Source organism: Melitaea cinxia, chromosome 3, assembly GCF_905220565.1.
Source record: "Melitaea cinxia chromosome 3, ilMelCinx1.1, whole genome shotgun sequence".
Taxonomy (NCBI): domain Eukaryota; kingdom Metazoa; phylum Arthropoda; class Insecta; order Lepidoptera; family Nymphalidae; genus Melitaea; species Melitaea cinxia.
In genome coordinates, this window is record NC_059396.1 from 9,980,810 (window position 1) to 10,001,803 (window position 20,994).

Genomic DNA, 20,994 nt, shown 5'->3' on the forward strand with positions numbered 1-20,994 from the left:
TGGATGATTAGTCCCTTTATTGAACAACGCACTCTATTATATGCTGTTTTGTAGTTACAATACCATGAAATTTCAAGCATTCAAAATTACAGCAGAATTAAAAGTTGGGAAAATACTGACTATGATTTTCCGCTATTACGTTGTTTTCCTTTGTTTTACAAAAAGCATCAACTATTTGTTTTTGATACTGGTTGCAGATTAACAAAAATAATTAGATTGATTGTATCAAGTATGTAACTATTGCAAATATGTAAATATATTTAATTTGAGAACCAAGACGAATCACAGAAGCGTAAAAATCTCACGAATGAATTCTTTATAATATTCGCTTATGCAAAAATATATTTAATTTTAAAGCTGTCTATCACCTCTGTTTTTTTAAAGAATTAGATTTATTCCAACCTGCTAAAATTTAATAAAAATTAAACAAGAATTAAGATACTCATGACTTATTTATTTATCATTACCCCACAACTACAAAAGAAAAAGATAAACAGTTCATCACATCACATCCGTAAATATAAACGTGTTTCATCAGACAATGTATAGAAATAACATTAAACTCTTTTATTTATTACAGATAACATTGTTAAGTGGGTATTTGTTGGATTAAGTAGGACCTAACTATACAGACAAATATATTAAATATAGAGATGATTTTTATTTATTTTTATCTCAATATTTATCTTGTGATATAATGACAATTAACATTTACATATATTTCAAAAAATATCTGTCAGTAAACTGAAAATATTTTTTTAAGTTTAACTGTAATATCTATTGATATACATTTAGATTTGAACACAATTACGTGACAATATTTTTCTTAATACAGTTAAAATACATTGTTACCTAATAGATGGTATTCAAAATACATATATTTCCAATCACCCTTATCAACACTAATACTATATCAAGTATTAAAATGCGCGTTTTGATAATTTTACAAATGCTTTATATTTATTACACAAACAACATACCTATCAATAAATCTTAAGACAATATTGAGTTTTCAACAATATTAAATTTTATTTTAGACAAAGTTACTGTTGGGCATATCCATTTTGGAGAATTGTAAAGTATTATCAATTATCTGAAATAACTCTGGTGGCTGTGGAATTCTTCCAGTTTCCAGTTTCGACCATAATGGAATGTTGTTAAGTGAAATTTCAAATGCACCTGAAGAGACTAACTGACCTTCAATCATGTTAGCTAAGAAGAACATCATCATACAGGCATATAACTTGTTTTCAAGGCACCAACTCCACCAAGCTGGTTGAGGTTTATTCAACCAAGCAAAAATGTTGACACCACTTAAAATGCACATAATCAAAATCATTTTTCCAAATCCCTGAAACAATTGTTAATTTTTTTATCCAGAGTTTATTTGTAAGAATATGTACAAAATATCAAAGTTTTTTGGTATATCTTAAGACCAGCTTAGTTAAATTTATTAGAAAATTGGGTATGCATAATCAAATTTGTTAAATATTTTGAATATATTATGGTTGGTATAGTTTTGGATACACTGTACTGTACTTTAATAATTGTTACCTTGTAGTCAATGTGGCGAGTGTACATTGTAGCTAAATTATGAGCAGCAACAAATCATAAAAAATCTGAAGAAACAAAATGTTCTCGTTGCTTGTTGATGCTCTTTTAGATATCATGATAATGTTGTAACTTACAACTTAAATTAATGTTTGAATTTAAAAAAAAAAAAACAAATAATAAGTAGCTGCTTTGAACTATCTAGGTTATTGATTAATATAAAAAAACTGCAATTAATTAAATTATGCTGGTTACAATTCAACAAGAATATAGCGACATTTAGTGGATATTTACTGTGCATCTTACAAGCGATACTTTATTTTAGATAAACTTTGAAAAGCACATATTTCAGATTGGATATGATAAATAAAATAACCCCCAAATTTTATTTTTAAACTCAAAAAACAATGTTTATATATATATATATATATATATATATATATATATATATATATATATATATATATATATATATATATATATTGATATTATTAATAAAATTAATATTCTCTAAATATATAATTTTTTATTTGACACAATTTTTATTTTATATTTTAAAAATGGTCTCATTTGAAGAATTGGTACCATAAAATGGGATCATAAATAAATTCAGATTAAGTTTCTTAAAATTTAAATGAATATTAGAAAATGGCCTTAACTTATAATAGGATATCTTCTTGTTTTTTGTTTACCCTTAATTGGAAACTTTAATAATATTCAATAGCAACCACATTTATTCTTGTAGGAACTAGCCTTGCATGGTGTGAGTTGTCTTTGGTATCAATAGTGGTACATAACATAAAGCCTGTCTCTATTTACCTTTCTAATGATGAAGAATAATTTAAATGAATTTAGTATTTTACATTTGTCCATTAAAAACGGGTAGTTCTTGATTATAGTTTCAGCTATTAAAACCGTGTAAGTTGCAATGTAATATAATTATTATGTCAATAGTAATGGCAGCAACAGCGATCAAGTCTAGAGAGGTACAGGGTTTTCCAATCCGTATACTTTCCGACAGCAGATCGGTCCTGCAAGCCCTACAGAGCGACATTATGACATCAGGGCTAATATACGAGTGCCATCGAGCTCTGACGAAGGTAAGTGAAACAAACACCATTACCCTTCAATGGATAAAGGGACACAGTGGATCGCGAGGCAATGACGCGGCCGACCGACTGGCGAGGAATGGACCGGAGATGAGGGTCCACGGACCCGAACCCATTCTGCCTCTGCCATTCGGATGGCTGCGCAGCCAGCTGCGACACAACACCAAGGTAATGCACCAAGAATATTGGACAAACCTAACTACCTGCAGGCAGACCAAGGAAGCTCTTCCGACGATCAACCCAGGATTGTCCCGCAAACTTCGCGGTTATGGAAGAGCCCAGCTCCGACTACTGGTCGGGGCGCTTACGGGACATGCCTTGCTTAACAAGCACTTACACAATCTAGGTGTTACAGACAGCCCCCTGTGCAGAGCGTGCCTGGAGGCAGAGGAAACGGCCTCACATATCCTGCTGGAATGCGGTGGTGTGGCGAACTACAGGGCACTACACCTTGGGACACCGAGGTTGCTCCAGGAAGTCGTCGGCAACGTGAAGGGTCTGCTAGGCTTCCTCAAGGAGCTTGGCTGGCATGAATAGTGCCCACCAGCCGATCACGCAAAAAAGGCGCATCAAGACGTCGAGTTGCGGAAAACAGCCCGTGTACAACAAACAAACAAACAAACAATGTCAATAGTAATGTGTATATGAAAAAGACTTCAAATGATTATTAAATTTATAGTTTTAAGTGTACTTCTATATAAGTATATATTTTATAGCATTTTAATGTATTGTTATAAAAGTATTGAGGTTTGAGTAAGTGGTTCTGGTATTTTTAATTTTGTGAGAATAAAGCAGACTCCTTGGAGGCGTGAATATATGTCAAACACTACACATGTAATGACTAAATACACTTACAATCATTCTGGAAAGATACATGTTTAGACCAGGAGGATCATAGTTTGCTCCAATAACAGATATCTCTGGGTACTTTTGTTGAATAATTCCGGCATAATCTTCAAATACTTTTCTGTAGCCACAAGAGTAACTAAAAAATTCAAATAGAAAAAATGTATTAACTTAAGATTCTCACAAGATAGTGTCTTTTTTGCATTACGAAACAAAAAAAAAATAAGTTTTACGTATAAATATTGTACTCACCAGTAATAAATATTCATAATATGCCCAACTCCTTGCCCAATTTTACTAATACTTTCTGCATCGTTATCTTTTGCCCTAACGTAATTGTTAGTGCACAAAATCAAACACAATAATAAACTCGTGACAATAAATGACAAATTTATGTTATGAAAAAAAGTCATTATGACGACTTTATTGCTTTTTATATTCAAATATCATATATGATTAATTAAATTATAAATGAAGAAGATAAAGGTTATAAGGCGTCCCTGCCAATTCTTTTTTTATTAATATTACAAGTCACAATCAATCGCCAAAGAGTATATCAATCGCAATAAGACCGTGATCGCAATAGTCTTGTGTAGTTCGCGAACGAACTAGTTCTTAAGAGCGCTCCTAAATGCGAACTACGCGAACTAGTTCCCAAATGCGTCGCTCCTTAGTTCGTTATATGTATGAGCGAGAGCGCGTCAACTAACGCTTGGTACTGATTGAGTTTAAGAGTGCTCCATATATACGAATAATACAAACTATATACTGATTACTGATTGATAAAATTATAATTAATTATAAGTACAAAGAATAGTATTAACAGACTTGTATTGTTTGATATTTTTTTATAGATTATATTTTACAATACTTTTGTTGATTATTTTTAAATAAAAAAAACTATTATTTCGTAAAGTGTATTTTTATTCATTCAAATATGGACCTTCATTGATTGCACAACTACACTAGCACTTAAACAATACGATTAAATAAGAACAAGAACGCGTGAATGAAGCCGCAATGTGAGCGAAAGATCTGCCACTTTCTAGTTCGAGACGGGAGCTGACGAACTAAAAGAGCGAACTAGTTCGCGAAGCAGCGGCGAACTAGAAAGAGCGCTCCCGGTCGCGAACTACTTTGCGCAAGACTAGATCGCAATACGCAATTACACAATTTACACAGTAGGCATGGCGATCTGAAATCGATTTATCGAAGAATTGATTCCTCGGACTCGGAGACGAAATAAATCGATGTTTTAAATCGATACGCTGACGCCGCATTGGCGCAACGGTCACAGCTGTGGATTGTGCCTGTTGCGCTCAAGTTGCGCTGGCGGTTGCGGTCTCGATCCCCGCACATAACAAACATTTGTATTGGCCATACAGGTGTTTGCCAAATCTGGGTATTTGTGCAGTCCTTGTGGGTCTCCCTACCGTGCTTCGGAGAGCATGTTAAGCCGTCGGTCCCGGTTATTATCATGTACACCTGATAGCGACCGTTACTCATTGTAATGAATATATCCGCACAACCCGCATTGGAGCAGCGTGGTGGATTAAGTTCTGATTCCCAGCTGTGGGATATTACAGGCTGAAGCGATGTTGTATTGAATTGATTCAGTAAATCGGTATTTCACCCTTGAAAATCGACATTCGATTTTTTCTGTTTTGGTAAAAACCATAAAATTATTTACAATTAGCCATAGAGCAATAAGAAGGGGAGTAGCCATGCACAGGCGTTCCACTCTGTCTAGGTATAAGTCCAAATGGTCCTATGTGTACAATAAAACTACATAGTTGCAGCCGCACTGATCACTGGACTAAAACTAGTTGCGCAATTGAATCAACTTTCTTCAAAAAATGCCAAATTGTTCTGTTTTTTGCTACAAAAAAAGATCTGCCACGTCATATTTACTAAAACATGACGTTACCTTTTATACGTAAGCACTTTTTAATCACATTATTACTTGTATACTTCTTTTAAACCTTTTTTAAACTTAAAAATTTACAAACATAGAGCAACACGTTCGCAAATCTTTTTTTGCAGCAAAAAACAGAACGTGGAATTTTTGAAGGACGTTGATTCAATCGCGCAACTAGATTTAGTCTAGTGATCAGTGCGGCTGCAACTAGTTTTATTGTATCCATATGGCCATTTGGCCTTATACCTTGACAGAGGGGAACGCCTGTACATGGCTACTCCCCTCCGTGTTGCTCTTTGTGAGAAGTAAGTGTGATACTTAGTGCTGGCGCAACGGTCACAGCACTAGTTTGTGGCTATTGCGCAGGCGGTTGCGGGTTCGATCCACGCCATGGTCATATAGATGTTTACCGTGGTCTGGATGTTTGTGCAGTCTTTGTGGGTCTCCCCACCGTGCCTCGGAGAGCACGTTAAGCTATCAGTTCCGGTTTTTATCAAGTATAAATTATACCGATCGTTACTCATAGTAGGGAATATATTCGCCAAACGCATTGGAACAGCGTGGTAGATTAATGCTATTATTCTCCTACATGGGGAAAGAGTCCTATGCCCAGTAGTGGGATATAACTGGCTGAAGCGTACCGGTATTTTATAATGGTAATTAGTAATGTTACCAAGCCTTAGTTCTATTCTAACAATAAATATGTCATGTGGAAACAACATTTAAGAATCTGTTATTATTATTCTTCGGCTTAATGGCTTTCAGTTGTGCCAGGGGCACTGTCGATTTCGCCAATGTCACGTGGGATAGTTTAAGAATCTGTAGTAGGTAGGAACAGCTGACTGCTGACATTTGACAAATAGGAATGAAGTACCTATCACAGAGTATAGTAATACTTACAGGTACCTATTGTGCCTGTTATGATACGTACATACCTACGATGATTAGCTTAAATTGTAGGAAAGATCGAAGAACATAACATAATAATATTTCGTGAATATTATTTTTGTTGCAAGTCACGTGTTTTTAACTTTTTCTTTAATAATAATGTCTCATAGTCATTGTGATCATGACCACAGTCATGATAATTTTGATGAAATAGGTATACAGTACAACCTATTTGAAAAAATCGATATAGAAAACCTCCAGTGCCTGAATGAAAGCGTCGATGGTGCTGGAAAAACTGTGTTTAAGCCTTGGGATAAAAGATTAGACCGAACACAGGTTAGCATTTTAATATTATTTCATGTTTTAATTAGGTACAAATATTTATGAAAATTCTGCATTCTATCATCTTTTTTTTTTAATTATCAATTTTTTTTACCTCTCTTCTATAATACTATAATAGGATTATTAAACACTGTTGTTACATTTTTCAGTATGTTGAAAGTGATGCAGATGAAGAATTACTTTTTAACATACCATTTACAGGCAATATTAAAATTAAGGGCTTAAGGATTTTGTCAGAAGATTCTGATTCACATCCTGCTAAATTAAGATTGTAAGTAAGCTAATTGTGATATCAACGAATAGTCTCAAAGACTGTCCACTTTTAAGTAAATTTCTGTTTAACCTCCAAAATAGAAAACTTACTGTATACTCCATTTATAAAACCCTCAGTGTAGAGCTATCTTGGTCCATAACCCCCCCGTTGCCTAATATTTTTCATGTGTATAACAGTATCGTAAAAAAATTGCATCTTCCATTTTAACAGACTTCAAAATGTCTGACTAAAATTCTTCATTAAAGTAAAAAAACTTGATACAATCTGTATATTAAATACCTAAGTTAGATTGCTAGATAGCATTTGTATAATTCATGAAACCAATCATTACAGCCTATACCGTCCACTGCTACACATAGGCCTCCACAAGTTTACGCCAAAAATAACGTGAAATCATGTGTTTTGCCCATAGTCACCACGCTGGGCAGGCGGGTTGGTGACCGCAGTACTGGCTTTGTCGCACTGAAGACGCTGCTGCCCGTCTTCGGCCTGTGTATTTCAAAGCCAGCAGTTGGATGGTTATCCCGCCATCAGTCGGCTTCTTAAGTTCCAAGGTGGTTGTGGAAACTTGTTATCCCTTAGTCGCCTCTTACGACACCCACGGGAAGAGAGGGGGTGGCCATGAAACCAAAGCATGAGTGTTTATTGTAGTTGCTTTTAAAATTGTATTATTTATACTGTATAGAATATATTTTTTAAAATTTTTATTGTGTTTATTATTAATTATATTCTTTTTATTATTTGTGGGGTAAGGCTTTAGATTAAGAACTGTCGAATTATCTAAGCTCAAAATTTGAACGTGTATCGACATAATTTTATTACAAAAAATAAATAAATAACCCTAACCTATCTAACTACCAAATTAGACTGTTTATCAACATAATTTGGCTATAAAAAAAAAATAATCCTAACCTATCTAACTTTAAAATGCAGTTCTTAATCTAAAGCTTAGCCATTTGTGGCTTAATTCTATCTAAGCAACTAAGTAACTGTGTAGTTTTAAATAAAAATTGGTTTTTTAGGTTCAAAAATAAACCTAACATGACATTTGATGATGTGTCCTTGGAACCTGACCAAGTTTTTGAACTCCAAAAGGATAGTGAAGGTCTTCTAGAATACAGTCCAAAGTAAGTACGAGAAATTAATAAATTTGACAGTTCAATATAGGTATGAAAATTATTGTTGAAAATTATCATGTTTCACTAGTCTCATCCTCTACAGAACTTTTTAAAAGTGATTGTTAAGCATACTTAAAATCTAATTTTTTTTTTAACTTCTTCATAATGATTAAAAGACTGAAGCACTACATAGAAAGAGCACTACAAGAAAGTTTTATAGTATTTTGTGGCAGTACTTATCATTAAACATGGAAGGATACAAGTTATTTATCATTCAAATATATACGCTTGAAGAAATGGCAAGAAAAGACGAGATAGATGAGTTCTATAATATCATCGTTAGCATAATAATTACATCAGATGGAAATAACTAATGGGGGACTTGAATGCCAAAATTGGAGAACCCAAACCAGTAGAATACTTAGTCATGAAACAATATGAATATGCAAAAAGGAACGACATAGGTCAAAAATTGGTACAGTTTGCATGAGAAAATAAATTAACAATTTAAATTAATTAACAATTATTCAAGGAAATACCAAGCTGAAGATGGACTTAGCCTTCGTCATATAGACAAAACAAAAACGAAATAGAATTTATCATATCGAAACAACCAAAATTATTTCAAAATATCGAAACTATGAATATAAATTACTCGTCAGATTATATTATATATTATATTCACACATAGTTGTCTGTTCCTAAGATAAGCAACTTAATTCTTGTGTTATAGGTAATGGCCGGCTGATATGGCTAAATATATTTTTTTATAACTATATATGGAAATAATACACATATAAATACAAATATTACATCCAGACTCAGGCGGGAATCGAACCCACAAACCGCGAAGCAGAAAGCAGTGCCATTACAATCTGCGCCAACAGGCTAGTCGAGATTTCAATATACAAAGATAATAAGCAAATGTCCATGCTATCAGACCCACTCCCGGAGGAAACCACAGTATAAAGAGCTATTACGACAGAATTATAAATGCCATAAACAAACGTTTAAAAGAAGCCTGAAGAAATAACTATAATTAAAAACCCCACAAAATATTATCAACTACTACAAAGAAGGAAAGAACAACATAATAAAAAACTAAACTAGAACTAACAAAAACGAACTATCCGCTCATAATAAACTGGTAAACAAGTACATGAAGAGAGATTATGAAAACTAGACTGAACACCATAGAGAGACACCTACAACTAATAGGGAGTACTATTAGTGTCTACAAGGAACTCAGGACTAATAAACCATGGATAGGGGACCAAAAAAAATCAAACAAGGCTATATGTCATAGAAAAGATATAATTATTACAACAACTGAATTCTATAAAAATCTATATAGCGACAATAACCAAATTACGACTGAGACAAACACCAAGGATGCTATATGCCATACGAATGTAGAACCATCAACCAATTGAGGAGACAGAGATTGTGCAAGCGATAAAAAAAATTGAAACTAAAGAAAATTCCAGGATTAGACATCAACTAATCAATTAATTAAAGCAATGCACACAATCTTAGCTGTACCACTAGCTAATCTATTTAATTTAATACTAAAAAGTACTGAAACATAGGCGCAATGGTCAAAATCAGATATGATACTTATTTATAAAAAAAGAAGACCTCAAAGATATCAGGAACTAAACATTTTTTAATATCATATCAAAAATCGACCGTTCCAGCGGGGATAGAACCGGCATCTCCGACTGACCGTGTCAGTGCTCTAGCCAATTAAGCTATGGAACGATGTACCCGTTAGATCGAAATTTTTGATATGATGATTTTTATATTCGGTTTAAGCGAACAAAAATAAAATCGTACAAATCAGGAACTTAAGACTAAATAATTTGTTGCCTAGCATATATAAACAATTTTCCTCTATCATCAACCAGATAATAAGCACTACCTTGGAGGCCAAGTAATAGTAATAATGAAGGAGTCATAAAGATAGATGACAGGAATAATCTCCAAAACCCTTCAAATTTGGTAAAGGTGTAAAAAAAGGGTGTGTGCTTTGTCACATCCTGTTAAATATCTACCGGGAGTAAAACTAACGAACTTAAAGTATGCTGATAACACGACACTCCTAGCAGCAACTGAGGCCGAAATGGCTTCTCTGTTGAGCCGGATGGACGAAATAAGCAAGGACATGGGCCTCTCCGTGAACAGATCCAACACGAAGGTTATGGTTGTAGGTCGTACCAAGAAACTGGAACTCACTGGTTCACTAAATCTTGAAGTTGTAGATAACTTTATTTACCTGGGTTCCAGCATCAGCAACACTGGGTTGTACGAGGTTGAAACTCGAAGGTCCATCGGAATGGCTAAGTGTGATATGTTTCAGCTGCGTGGGAATTGGAGAGATAGACACATTTCTATTAACACCAATGTGTGTCTTGTCGATGCACTTGTCTTATCGATATTTCTGTATGCTGCTAAGACACGGACAATTAAGGCAGCTGATCGGCAACGCATTGATGCCTTCGAGATGTCGTGTTGAAGAGGGATGCTTCGGATCTCATGGACAGCACGCAGAACCAACGTATCGATATTGAGACAACTCAAAGTAACAAAAAGGCTGTCCACCACCTGCCTACAGAGGATTCTTAAGTACTTCGGTCATATTGCCCGAAGGAAAAGTGGCAACTTGGAGAATATTGTTATCACCAGCAAAATTGAAGGAAAGATACATCGAGGACAGAGACTCGACATGAAAATCCACGATAAAATACACGTCGCGACATCGTCCGAAGGAAAGTTAGTGGAAGGGGTAACGACCCTCCATCCGTAATCAGGAACACGATGCAGAGAGAGGAGGCAAAGTAATAGAAACCTTGAAACCAACAGAACAGGCAAGATTTAGGAAAGGATTCTCTACAATGGACTACACACAAGAATTAGTAATAAAAAAATACTAGGAATTCCAAAACCAACGTTTATTGCTTTTATTGACTACCAAAAAGCTTTTGATACAGTATCATATTCAAGTATATGGATAAGTCTCAAAAACAAGGAGCGGAAGATAGATATATAAATATTATCAAAAGTATATATAAAAACAACAAAGCAACAAGCAAAATCAAGCTAGAAACCCTAGACCCAAACTTTTCCTAAGGAGTAAGAAAAGGCAACCTTTATCACCTAGAATACTTATTGCTATTCTGAAGTACAGCAGAGTACAGTTTACTAACAAATATCAAAACAAAAGTCATGAAGTCTACTGCACTGCTTGACATATGGATGTCAGACGTGGAAATTCACATTGAAAGAAAAAATACAATTAATACTTGCCAAAGAGGCTTGGACCGTAGCATGCTAAATATTAAAAAAAGAGACAAAATTCTGACCTAATATATAGGTCTGTTGATTGCTCAATTGAACTAGGTTTACTTTTCAAATTTGACCATTTATTTCGTGAAATTTATTTTTTAAACTAGTTTGTGACCACAATGTGACAACTTTTACTAGTGAATAGATGAGTTATAACAAAAATAATAAATCTAAAGGGTTATATCCTTATCTTTTTTTATGAAACACATAACGCTTGTATCATTTATTCTATATTTTATACAAACACGAATTATAGGTGTAGAGTAATTGAACTGTACAAGTATAATTTATCACAATTTTAGGACTTAAAAAATATGAAAACAAGTACAATTCAAAAGTGTTAGTTTACGGACAAGATTTTTTGGATCGTGCTTTTTGTAGTTGTTGCTGTAAAATGACGATTTTTGACTTGTATCTCTTGTCACAGTAGGCACAGATATTTGATGGGTACACGCATTTTTATTTCATAATTATTTTGTTTCTTTGACAAAAACTTGTACGTGTATGCTTCAGCTGTTAATGTAGTAACGATTTTACAATCGCTAGTTAGTTTTATTACCGCCTGACGGCCAAATTTTAAGCCACGTCTCTTCTAAGGTTCCCAAGGGATGTAACCAAGTATGCCCAATATAACTTAGTCAGATAAACAACACTTCTTTTTATGTTTTTTAAACATCTTTCATCCTTATGATTATGTTTTTGATAATGGTAATAAATTTCAATAATGACCACCTATTATCTGTGGATTTGGTGTAAAGGTAGAGTAGAAAGAATAGAGGACGATTTCAAAACTAGGCAGGTAATTACAATTTGATTTTCTATTCCTCATATTTAATTTAAGTAAAACTACAAACTCTTCTCTATGCAAGGAAAAGGTCAGAGCCTAATGCAAAAAGATGGTCTTCTGCCGGTAGCTAGATAATTTTCTTACGCAACGATCATTTCCCTACTACCTATCGCAATCAGTTGTAAAAAACGGGAACTGTGTTTAGTGGGTGACTGATAATGCCCCAAATATGAAACTTATATTCGCATAAAAACAAATATCTAACAAGACAACTAGAATTATTATACCTAATCGAAAAAACACCACGAAATATTACAAGAGGGGGGGCGGGGGGCTATATTGGTAAAGATTTCATGTGTTTTTATTTTTTGTTGAACGCGCGATTTCTAAACCAAAAAAAAAAAAACAACAAACACCTGTAACCTGGGTGCTTGTCTGGCAGTTTGCTGAATTTAAAGATAATATTCTGAAATTTTCACTTTACGTCGCTCCAAACAAATACACGTGATTTTTGGGCATGGAGATGGGAGGTAGGGGGTTAAAATGTTGCTAAAAACGTCTCGTAATTAATATGCGATCCCTTAGTGTTTATTTTATTTTAAATTGCTTGACTAGTCTTATTCTCACTTTCTTTTTTATTTTCAGAATTGTTACGTTTTCATCGGTTTCGCATTTAACAATGCATTTTGCAACAAATTTTGGTGCTGAAACTACTAAAATATACTATATTGGTCTTAGAGGAGAATGGACTCCAGGTCACAAACATGGTGTCACTATTTGTACATATGAAGCTAGACCAAATCTTGAAGACCATAAGTTAAGCCATTTAGATTCAGTTAGTAAAGCGATTCAGTAAAGTGTCACGTAAATTATAATAAACTATTTTTACACATATTTTAATATTACTTTGCCCTTGAAAAAATTTCTGTTTAAGTTTCATGTAATTTTTAAGTAAGTTTATATACGTCATATTTATAATAAATAATAATAATAATAAATAGTTTTTATTTGCTCAAATTATGTAGTTTACATTATCAAGAAGCCCAGCGACCCGTGCTAGTTTAAAAAAGCTGTGTTACAGGCCACAGTGTCTTCCCCAAAAATTAGTTTATTATTACATAATCAGACTTTGCGTTCAGATAGCGAAAACATAAATAATACTAGTCTGTATACAAAGATGACAACACAACAATTAAACAAGGATTATAAATACAAAATTTGGAAAAAAAAACAAAAAAGGTTGACAATTATTAAAGTTTGGAAATATTTACCATCAAAACGTACTTGTTTTTAAAAATAAGTTAATATTTTATTAAGTATAAGCGAAGTGAGAGTAAGTACTCGCATGCTGTTTTGTGTGTGTGTGTGTGTGTGTGTGTGTGTGTGCGCGCGTGTGCGCGTGTGCGCGTGTGTGTGTGTGTGTGTGTGTGTGTGTGTGTGTGTGTGTGTGTGTGTGTGTGTGTGTACTTTTGTGTATACTGGATAGCTGATTGTACAAGTTTTTTACCGTAATGATTAGTTTTACTTTAGCAATTTTAAGTGCAGATAAGATTTTCCGTATCATCATAAGATAAGCTCAAAAAATAGTTAAAGATTTTTGTTTTACATATTTTACTATTGTCAGAAGAAACTTTCAACATTTTATTAATTTTTAACAGACTTCGAAAAAAGGAGGTTCTCAATTCGACTGTATTTTTTTTTAATGTATGTTACATCAGAACTTTTGACTGGGTGGAGCGATTTCGACAAATTTTCTTTTAATCGAAAGGTGGTGTGTGCCAATTGGTCCCATTTAAATTTATTTGAGATCTAACAACTACTTTTCGAGCTATATCTAATAATGCGTTTTTACTTGACGCTTTTTTCGTCGATCTACGTTGTATTATACCACATAACTTTCTACTGGATGTACCGATTTTGATAATTCTTTTTTTGTTGGAAAGGAGATGTCCCTAGTTTGGTATCATGATAAGGAAACCAGGATCTGATAATTGGATCCCAGAGAAATCGAGGGAACTTCTTGAAAATCCGCAATAACTTTTTACTGGGTGTACCGATTTTAATAATTTTTAATTTAATCTAAAGCTGATATTTGTCATGTGGTCACATATAAATTTCATTGAGATCTAATAACTACTTTTTGAGTAATCTTTGATAACGCGCAGTTACTTGAAGTCGGTTTTTTTTCGTTTGCAAGCAAACACAATTATGTTATAGATAAAAGGTCCCAAGTAAAAATAAAATTTACGAATAAACGCAGTTCGAAACTTTTGATTGTTGGAACATATTGTATAATTTCGGCGCTTATTTAATATTTTCTTGGTATATTTATATAGCTCTGAATGTTGTTTCAAGATAATATGAAGTAAAAATAACTGTCGAACTGTAAGGACCTCACAATATTTATATATTTCATTCGTTGGATAAAGAAGTGGCTTGAAAGTACTAACTTTAAGTACCGCGCGTTGAGCTATCTCAAGAGGTTTTAAAGTTGTTTTTGATGCTTCACCCCAAGATACAATGCAATATGAAATGATAGATTGACATAAAGCTAAATATATTCTTTTTAAAATAGTTGGTTCAACAACGTCTCGAAGATTTCTAAAAATGTAAGTTAACTTTCGAATTTTACTTGATAAATCATAAATAGGCCGTTTAAAGTTAAGCTTACAGTCCACATGCTTACAAATCCACTCGCCCAATAAAAGGGCAAGCACAGTTTGAGACTCGACCACAGGAATGACATATCAGTTTGTAGATCTCACCCGGCCCATTTATGTTGCGAATCGAATGCACCATATACTTGGTCTTTTCAATATTTATTGTTAATTTGTTATTTTGAAGCCATTCAATTACAACATCAAAACCATCCTGCGCAGCTGCAAAAACCTCAGACCATGTATCACCGACGAATACTAATGCAGTATCATCAGCATACGATATCAATTTACCTTGTGAAAAAAGCAAGGAAGAGAGGTGATTGATATAAATCAAAAACAGTGTAGGATCTAGAATACTACCCTGTGGAATGCCATACTCGACCTGAAGACAATTACTAACATAATTATCGACACGTATACATTGTGTACGTTCCGAAAGGTAGCTTTTAAACAACTCTAGTTGTTTACCTTTAACTCCCAATACCTCCAATTTAGAAATCAATTTGTGTACCGAAATAGTGTCAAAGGCTTTCGCCAAGTCCAAAAAAATGGATAAAACTTTTTTTTCTTTATCTAAATTTTGACTTATATAATCAGTTAGTGTAAATACTGCATCATCTGTTGATTTCCCCCTACGAAACCCAAACTGAGTTGACGAAATAATATTATCATTTTCTAAATAAACAGTGAGCCTATTATTTATAATTTTTTCCAAAATTTTTAACAATGAGGGCAAAATAGATATAGGTCTACAGTTCACATAAATTAAAAATATGTGTTAATTGCGGAATTAATTGACTAAAATATTGAAATAAAATAAAATTTTAATAATGAAAAATAAGTTTTAGTGTTATTCTGATGATTAAACGTCATTAATTTCAACAATCGTGCTTACAAATGAAGGTTACACTTGCCCAGCACCAATCATTAATTTTATTCTCAGATCGAAGATATTTATAACATAAATGAATACATTTACAGGCATATTATGCCTGTAAATGTATTCAGTGCTCGGTAAATACCTCTTCTCGTATAATTTAGGAGTATGACTAAGTTTAATCTGTCTTCTACTCTTCTGAAGGGCTACAAATTATTTCACCAGCTGCGATTATCGCTTTATAGCACTTTCATCACCTCATGTGTAGCATTTATATTTCTTCTACATTAACATTTTACGAAACTGTTCTTTCTCATCCAAAGTTATTCAAACGAAATCGTCTACGATTTACGATTATCGAATAGTTGTGTTTGTTCTCAAAAATAAAAAAATAAATAAACTCAAAAATTTAAATGGGACCTATGACCTACCTACCTACCCACCGCATGACAATCGCCAGCTTCGAATGAACACAAGAATCATTAAAATCGGTATGAAACTTATGATTTGCTTCCATTTATGTTTTAAAATATAACACTCACCCATCAATAGCATTAACGTGCAGCAGAGTTGACGCGAAAGAAAAGTTATGGCACTATCGTAATAATCTCTCACCATTGAAATTGGGCTTCATTGTAAGACCTGCATATAAGACCGTGTTTCTTACTATTCATTGAAAATACCTATTATTAAAAATAATCTTGGTGGTTGAAAATCGGCGTTCAGTAACTAAAACTACCCATTGTAAAAAGATGGAAATATCAGTATCGACTATGTTTGGTAAACATAATTTCATTTAAATACCTTAAGTATACATATACGTATCTAGTCATTTGTAACAATTTACTATTTTTAAATTCTTCATTTAATATTAAATTTAAATTAATATTAATTTATTAAATTAAAAAAATTATTAAAAACGTAAAATGCACACTAAAAAAAAAAAAAACTTAAAGAAATCGTAACAGATAAACACTCTCAGTGTAGGACCATAATATCTTAGTTTAAAGTCAGAAAATAAATTAATATTCACCTAAAAATAATAATAATATAAAACTTCATTTTTAGTCGATGCTGCTGTATAATATGTATGCGAGGTTGGCAAACAAGCTTACGGTTACGGCCCATCTTATGGTAAGCGGTTACTGTAGCATATAGACGCTTGAAACACCAGAAGCATCGTGAGCGCGTTCTTGACCCTACCCTAGGAGCTCTGACCACCTTACTTACCACAGGAACACAACACTAATTGAGAGTAGTATTATTTATTTGTGATCTTCGGTAAGGTTGAGGTACATCCCTAGACGCGTAATCCAGATTTCGACCATAATATATCCTGCCGTGCCCTACTTATATACTATCAAAGGTATTAGGTTTTTATTTTTGTTTATTTAAAGATTATCAAGGGATTCTTTGTGTAGAGAACTAGTACCTATCTCTTAATAGTCTGCTATCCGGCCCTGCTATATCGAAGATATTTATATGACTGTAAATGTACTCAGTGCTAGTTAAATACTTCCTCTAGTATATTTTAGGAGAATGACTAAGTTAATTCTGCCGTCTACTCTTCAATAATCATTCGATTACAAAATATTTAACCAGCTGCGATTATCTCCTTATAGCACTTTCATCGTCTCATCCGTCTGTCTATAATAGTTAACATGTTTACGAGCTGTGTACTCACCTAAAAATACTGACGAAATCTTTCCTATTAGGTACTAAACTCTCGGCTTTATATCTGCTGTTTTCTCTAAGACAGAGCTGTATTTTTTAAATTTAATATATTTATTTCAAGTAATTTGCACAGGTTCTATTGTTATAACCCTTATAAAACAAAGCGTAAATGTAAAGTAAAAGAGAAGGTAGGTACATATTTTATCAGCTATTTTTTTCCATCGAAATTGTAGTGTTACGAAAGCTTTTGCGTGCGACTCCAAATCACACTTGCCTAATTAATATACTACTTAATATCAACTTTCTTTCAGGTGATACAATTTATACAAAAAAGTAATAAACATAACACTTATTAATTTAAATTTTATTTTAACATTACAATATATTGTCTACATAGTGTATTTTATTTACAATTATGTATAGGTATTAAAAAAATTAGTTCATTGATTTAAGACCTAATATAGAACGGTTTAGAATTGCAAGAGCCGTAAAGCCTTAGAAGTAAGTAGCCACTGCCGTAGCTAGTAAGAGCCTTAAGAAGTACATAGAAAAGCACTTCTAATTTTAGTAAGAATTACTTATATAGTACATACATATGTTCACACTGAAGATTGACTGCACAGATCGCTACAGATATTGTTTTCATTTTTTATACTATTGATATTACTTTTCATTTAATCTATTTTTTGTGCTGAACCTATCGTCTTTGTAATAATTTTTATTAAATATTTCGTACGTGACGTATAATTTTAGCCTATTAAGCCGAGGCACATGTAACAATACATTTCAAATATGTTTACATTGTGTTTTCGCAACTTTTGGTTTATTTTTACATATTAAATGGCAAGTTTTTAAATCGAATAGTAAAGAAATATCAAACATTTTGCTTTATTTTACATTTTTATTTTATGGTTTTTTAAACTGTTCGGTTCGTCACATTGATAAATGATACGCACAAGCATAAATACCTACATATTTTATTGACTAAGTACTCGATTAAGTTTAAGAGGCAACTATATTTGTAAGTTTCTAGTTATACTGTAAAATTCATGTTTGAGCCTTTAATAACGACGTCTACCCCGGTTGTTGCGTTGACCACCTACGCGGTGTCTAGGCCGATCGGATGGGCGACGACGCGCCTCGTTGGGAACAGCTTCGACAGCACCGGCGCTTCCTGTATACGCTACATTCCTTGTCGGTTTCGGTTGACTTCTCATACATACTGCACATCTGAATGATAAGATATAAAATTAATTGCTTCACTTGCTTCAGTAATTCAAATACATTAAAATTTAAAAATAAATTTCCATATGTATAGTGAAATGGGTGAAGGAGGGAACAAATTCGAACCCCTCAACAAGGTGCCGTTAAACAAAGGATTTAAACTATAATAACAAAAAAAAAAACAATCTTGTCTCTGCCCGCGGATGTCCCATTTTTGTGTTTTGTTTTCCTACTTACAATTAGATTTTATTAAGCTTACAATTAGTAAGAGATAATAATTTAAAATATTTTACCTGCTAACTTTAGACACTTGATCTGCTTTTAAAGTCTGTTGCTCCGGTTTTAGGAACATTCTGTTGTCGTCTATAGTGGACAGCCAGTATGACACTGCCGTAGCGAAATAGTTACAGCGACCTAGCCCGTTGCATTCGATAAATGGTCGTGTTCTAAATTCGCGAAGACACGAGCCTGGTGATATAAGACTCTGGCCCGCCGCATCTGCTCCCGCTGTGTGCTAAAATTTGAATTTGAATATATATATATATATATATATATATATATATATATATAGCATCAAGTTTAAAATTAACAGATTGTCGGTGTCACCTATTGCTGTTAAATCAATAAATTTACTATATTATTACAATAATTATCTAAACAACATTACTCTTATCCAAAAATGTCAAGATATATCTAGGTCGGTAAAAAAGCGTACGGCTCACCTGATGGTAAGCGATTACCGTAGCTTACAGACATCTGCAACGCCAGAAGCATCGCAAACGCGCTGCCAACCCTATCCCTAATTTTCCAGGAGTTCTGGTCACCTTACTCACCAACAGGAAAACAACACTGCCTGAAAACAGTGTTATTTAGCTGATATCTGGCTAACGTATTAAACAAAAAAACATCTTCAAACCGCATTACATACAAGGATTTACATTTGCATCCATATAAAATCCAAATAGTTCAATTATCAAAGCTATATCCAAAAGATATTAACTGGCCTCCTTGTAGCCCGGATTTAATTCCAATGGTTTTTTTATTTGGGGTTACATTAAAAGCAAAGTCTTTAACAGTAATCCAGTGACTCTTGATTAATTAAAATTCGCGAGACAATTCAAAATCTTTCCGGAAACACTTGTCCGACGGTTATTGAATATTTAAACTTCAGGTTCGCATATGCACACAATGTAATTTCTAAAAAATAAAATCTCAAATTTGGTGTTTTCAAAATAAAGATATTTTCTTTCAATTAATAGTTTTTTTTTAAATCATCATTATGAAATGTTAACGAATTTTATGAACACATTGTACTTTGTAACATTTGTTGTAAAGTTTCTAAACATAAAAAAAAATATCTCAAATACAGAGCAAATTCCTTTGAGACTAGAAGGATGAAGAAATATGTGACTTACCATTAGAAAACTATATCCTATCCATAATTCTTCCCAGCCGGACGGACATGTCGGTACTGCATTACTCTGGCTATGTATTGCTATGGTTCTTGTTGATGATTCGCATACTTGGCATCTTTAATAATAATTATTATTCGTTATAAATATATATAAATTTTATAATTTTTAAATATGGCCCTCTACACACTTAGGACAATATTAATTCAAGTGAGCGTGTTTTCATAAAAAATGTATTTAAAATTTACCTGGATATATATGATCCAACATCTCTGGCTTGAATTGGAGTCATAGCCATCGGCATGGGTTCGGGCGTCGAAAGCCAAAAACTATAGTCTTCTCTTTGAGCGAAATCACATACGTTATTAATATTACAGAACATGAAAGGCATTGTAGAGAATCTTCTCAAGCAACTGCCCGGAGCTCCTGTAGAAAATATAGATTTATAGTTATAGTAGTTGACCTAGTCTGAGACTATTAAAATAATATACACAATGCATACCTAATATCAAAAGTCAAAATAAAAAGAAAGCTGGTCAGCTGACTACAGGAAGATTGTCAATAATTTTAGAGGCAAAAAAATTTTATAAATAATTATACACAGATAAGAATAAAAATATACTAATGAGAGAAAAGAGATTTGAATTAGAAGAAGAAATATCATGCATACTAGAAGCAGAAGTTGTTAAAGCTATTCAAACACAGAAAAGTGATAAAGCACCGGGTGATGACAAAATATCAAATGGGCTATTGAAGGACACGATAACCACAATTACTAAGCAATAAATATATAAAAATCATAAAGGAAATATACAAATATTCCACAGCGAGATTCAACTAGAACGAGTAGGAGATGAGTTTACCATCGAAAGAGGCGTCAGACAAGAGGATCTACTTTCGCCGAAGACATTCACAGCAGTTCTCGAAAATATATTCCGTAATATTGAATGGGAACACTTTGGCATAAAT

General features: G+C 33.2%; 3 protein-coding genes and 1 long non-coding RNA gene across 4 annotated transcripts in view; 2 read left to right on the top strand and 2 right to left on the bottom strand.

The window, feature by feature from the left end:
- Positions 1-433: 433 nt before the first annotated feature.
- Positions 434-4,073, bottom strand: LOC123669432 (thioredoxin reductase-like selenoprotein T homolog CG3887). Its single transcript, XM_045603039.1, has 3 exons — positions 3,759-4,073; positions 3,516-3,645; positions 434-1,351 (listed from the first exon to the last, which is right to left on the bottom strand). Exons 1-3 carry the CDS (start codon positions 3,917-3,919, stop codon positions 1,034-1,036), a joined length of 609 nt encoding a protein of 202 aa, XP_045458995.1. The 5' UTR covers positions 3,920-4,073; the 3' UTR covers positions 434-1,033.
- Positions 4,074-6,302: 2,229 nt separating this feature from the next.
- LOC123669438 (PITH domain-containing protein CG6153) lies at positions 6,303-13,176 on the top strand. Its single transcript, XM_045603043.1, has 4 exons — positions 6,303-6,648; positions 6,804-6,925; positions 7,951-8,055; positions 12,824-13,176. Exons 1-4 carry the CDS (start codon positions 6,472-6,474, stop codon positions 13,032-13,034), a joined length of 615 nt encoding a protein of 204 aa, XP_045458999.1. The 5' UTR covers positions 6,303-6,471; the 3' UTR covers positions 13,035-13,176.
- Positions 13,177-13,622: 446 nt separating this feature from the next.
- On the top strand, positions 13,623-14,768 carry LOC123669157. Its single transcript, XR_006745698.1, has 3 exons — positions 13,623-13,735; positions 14,135-14,138; positions 14,635-14,768. It is a non-coding gene; the product is annotated as an uncharacterized LOC123669157 (long non-coding RNA).
- A 2,713-nt stretch (positions 14,769-17,481) lies between these two features.
- Positions 17,482-20,994, bottom strand: part of LOC123669439 (collagen alpha-1(IV) chain-like) — a 50,821-nt gene continuing 47,308 nt past the window's right edge. Inside the window, exons 12-15 of the mRNA XM_045603044.1 lie at positions 20,274-20,451; positions 20,029-20,143; positions 18,907-19,127; positions 17,482-18,619 (exon numbers count right to left, since the gene is read on the bottom strand). Of these exons, the coding sequence (XP_045459000.1) occupies positions 18,451-18,619; positions 18,907-19,127; positions 20,029-20,143; positions 20,274-20,451 (683 nt within the window). The 3' untranslated portion in view covers positions 17,482-18,450. The remainder of the gene's footprint in view (positions 18,620-18,906; positions 19,128-20,028; positions 20,144-20,273; positions 20,452-20,994) is intronic.

Excerpts from the sequence above, each read along its gene's own strand:
- LOC123669432 (XM_045603039.1), bottom strand. The coding sequence starts at position 3,919 with ATGACTTTTTTTCATAACATAAATTTGTCATTTATTGTCACGAGTTTA. Across the intron at positions 3,646-3,758 it reads ATTATGAATATTTATTACTG|TTACTCTTGTGGCTACAGAA; the intron begins GTGAGTACAATA and ends TGAATTTTTTAG. Across the intron at positions 1,352-3,515 it reads TGTATCTTTCCAGAATGATT|GGATTTGGAAAAATGATTTT; the intron begins GTAAGTGTATTT and ends CAATTGTTTCAG.
- LOC123669438 (XM_045603043.1), top strand. The coding sequence starts at position 6,472 with ATGTCTCATAGTCATTGTGATCATGACCACAGTCATGATAATTTTGAT. Across the intron at positions 6,926-7,950 it reads CATCCTGCTAAATTAAGATT|GTTCAAAAATAAACCTAACA; the intron begins GTAAGTAAGCTA and ends TTGGTTTTTTAG. Across the intron at positions 8,056-12,823 it reads CTTCTAGAATACAGTCCAAA|AATTGTTACGTTTTCATCGG; the intron begins GTAAGTACGAGA and ends TTTTATTTTCAG.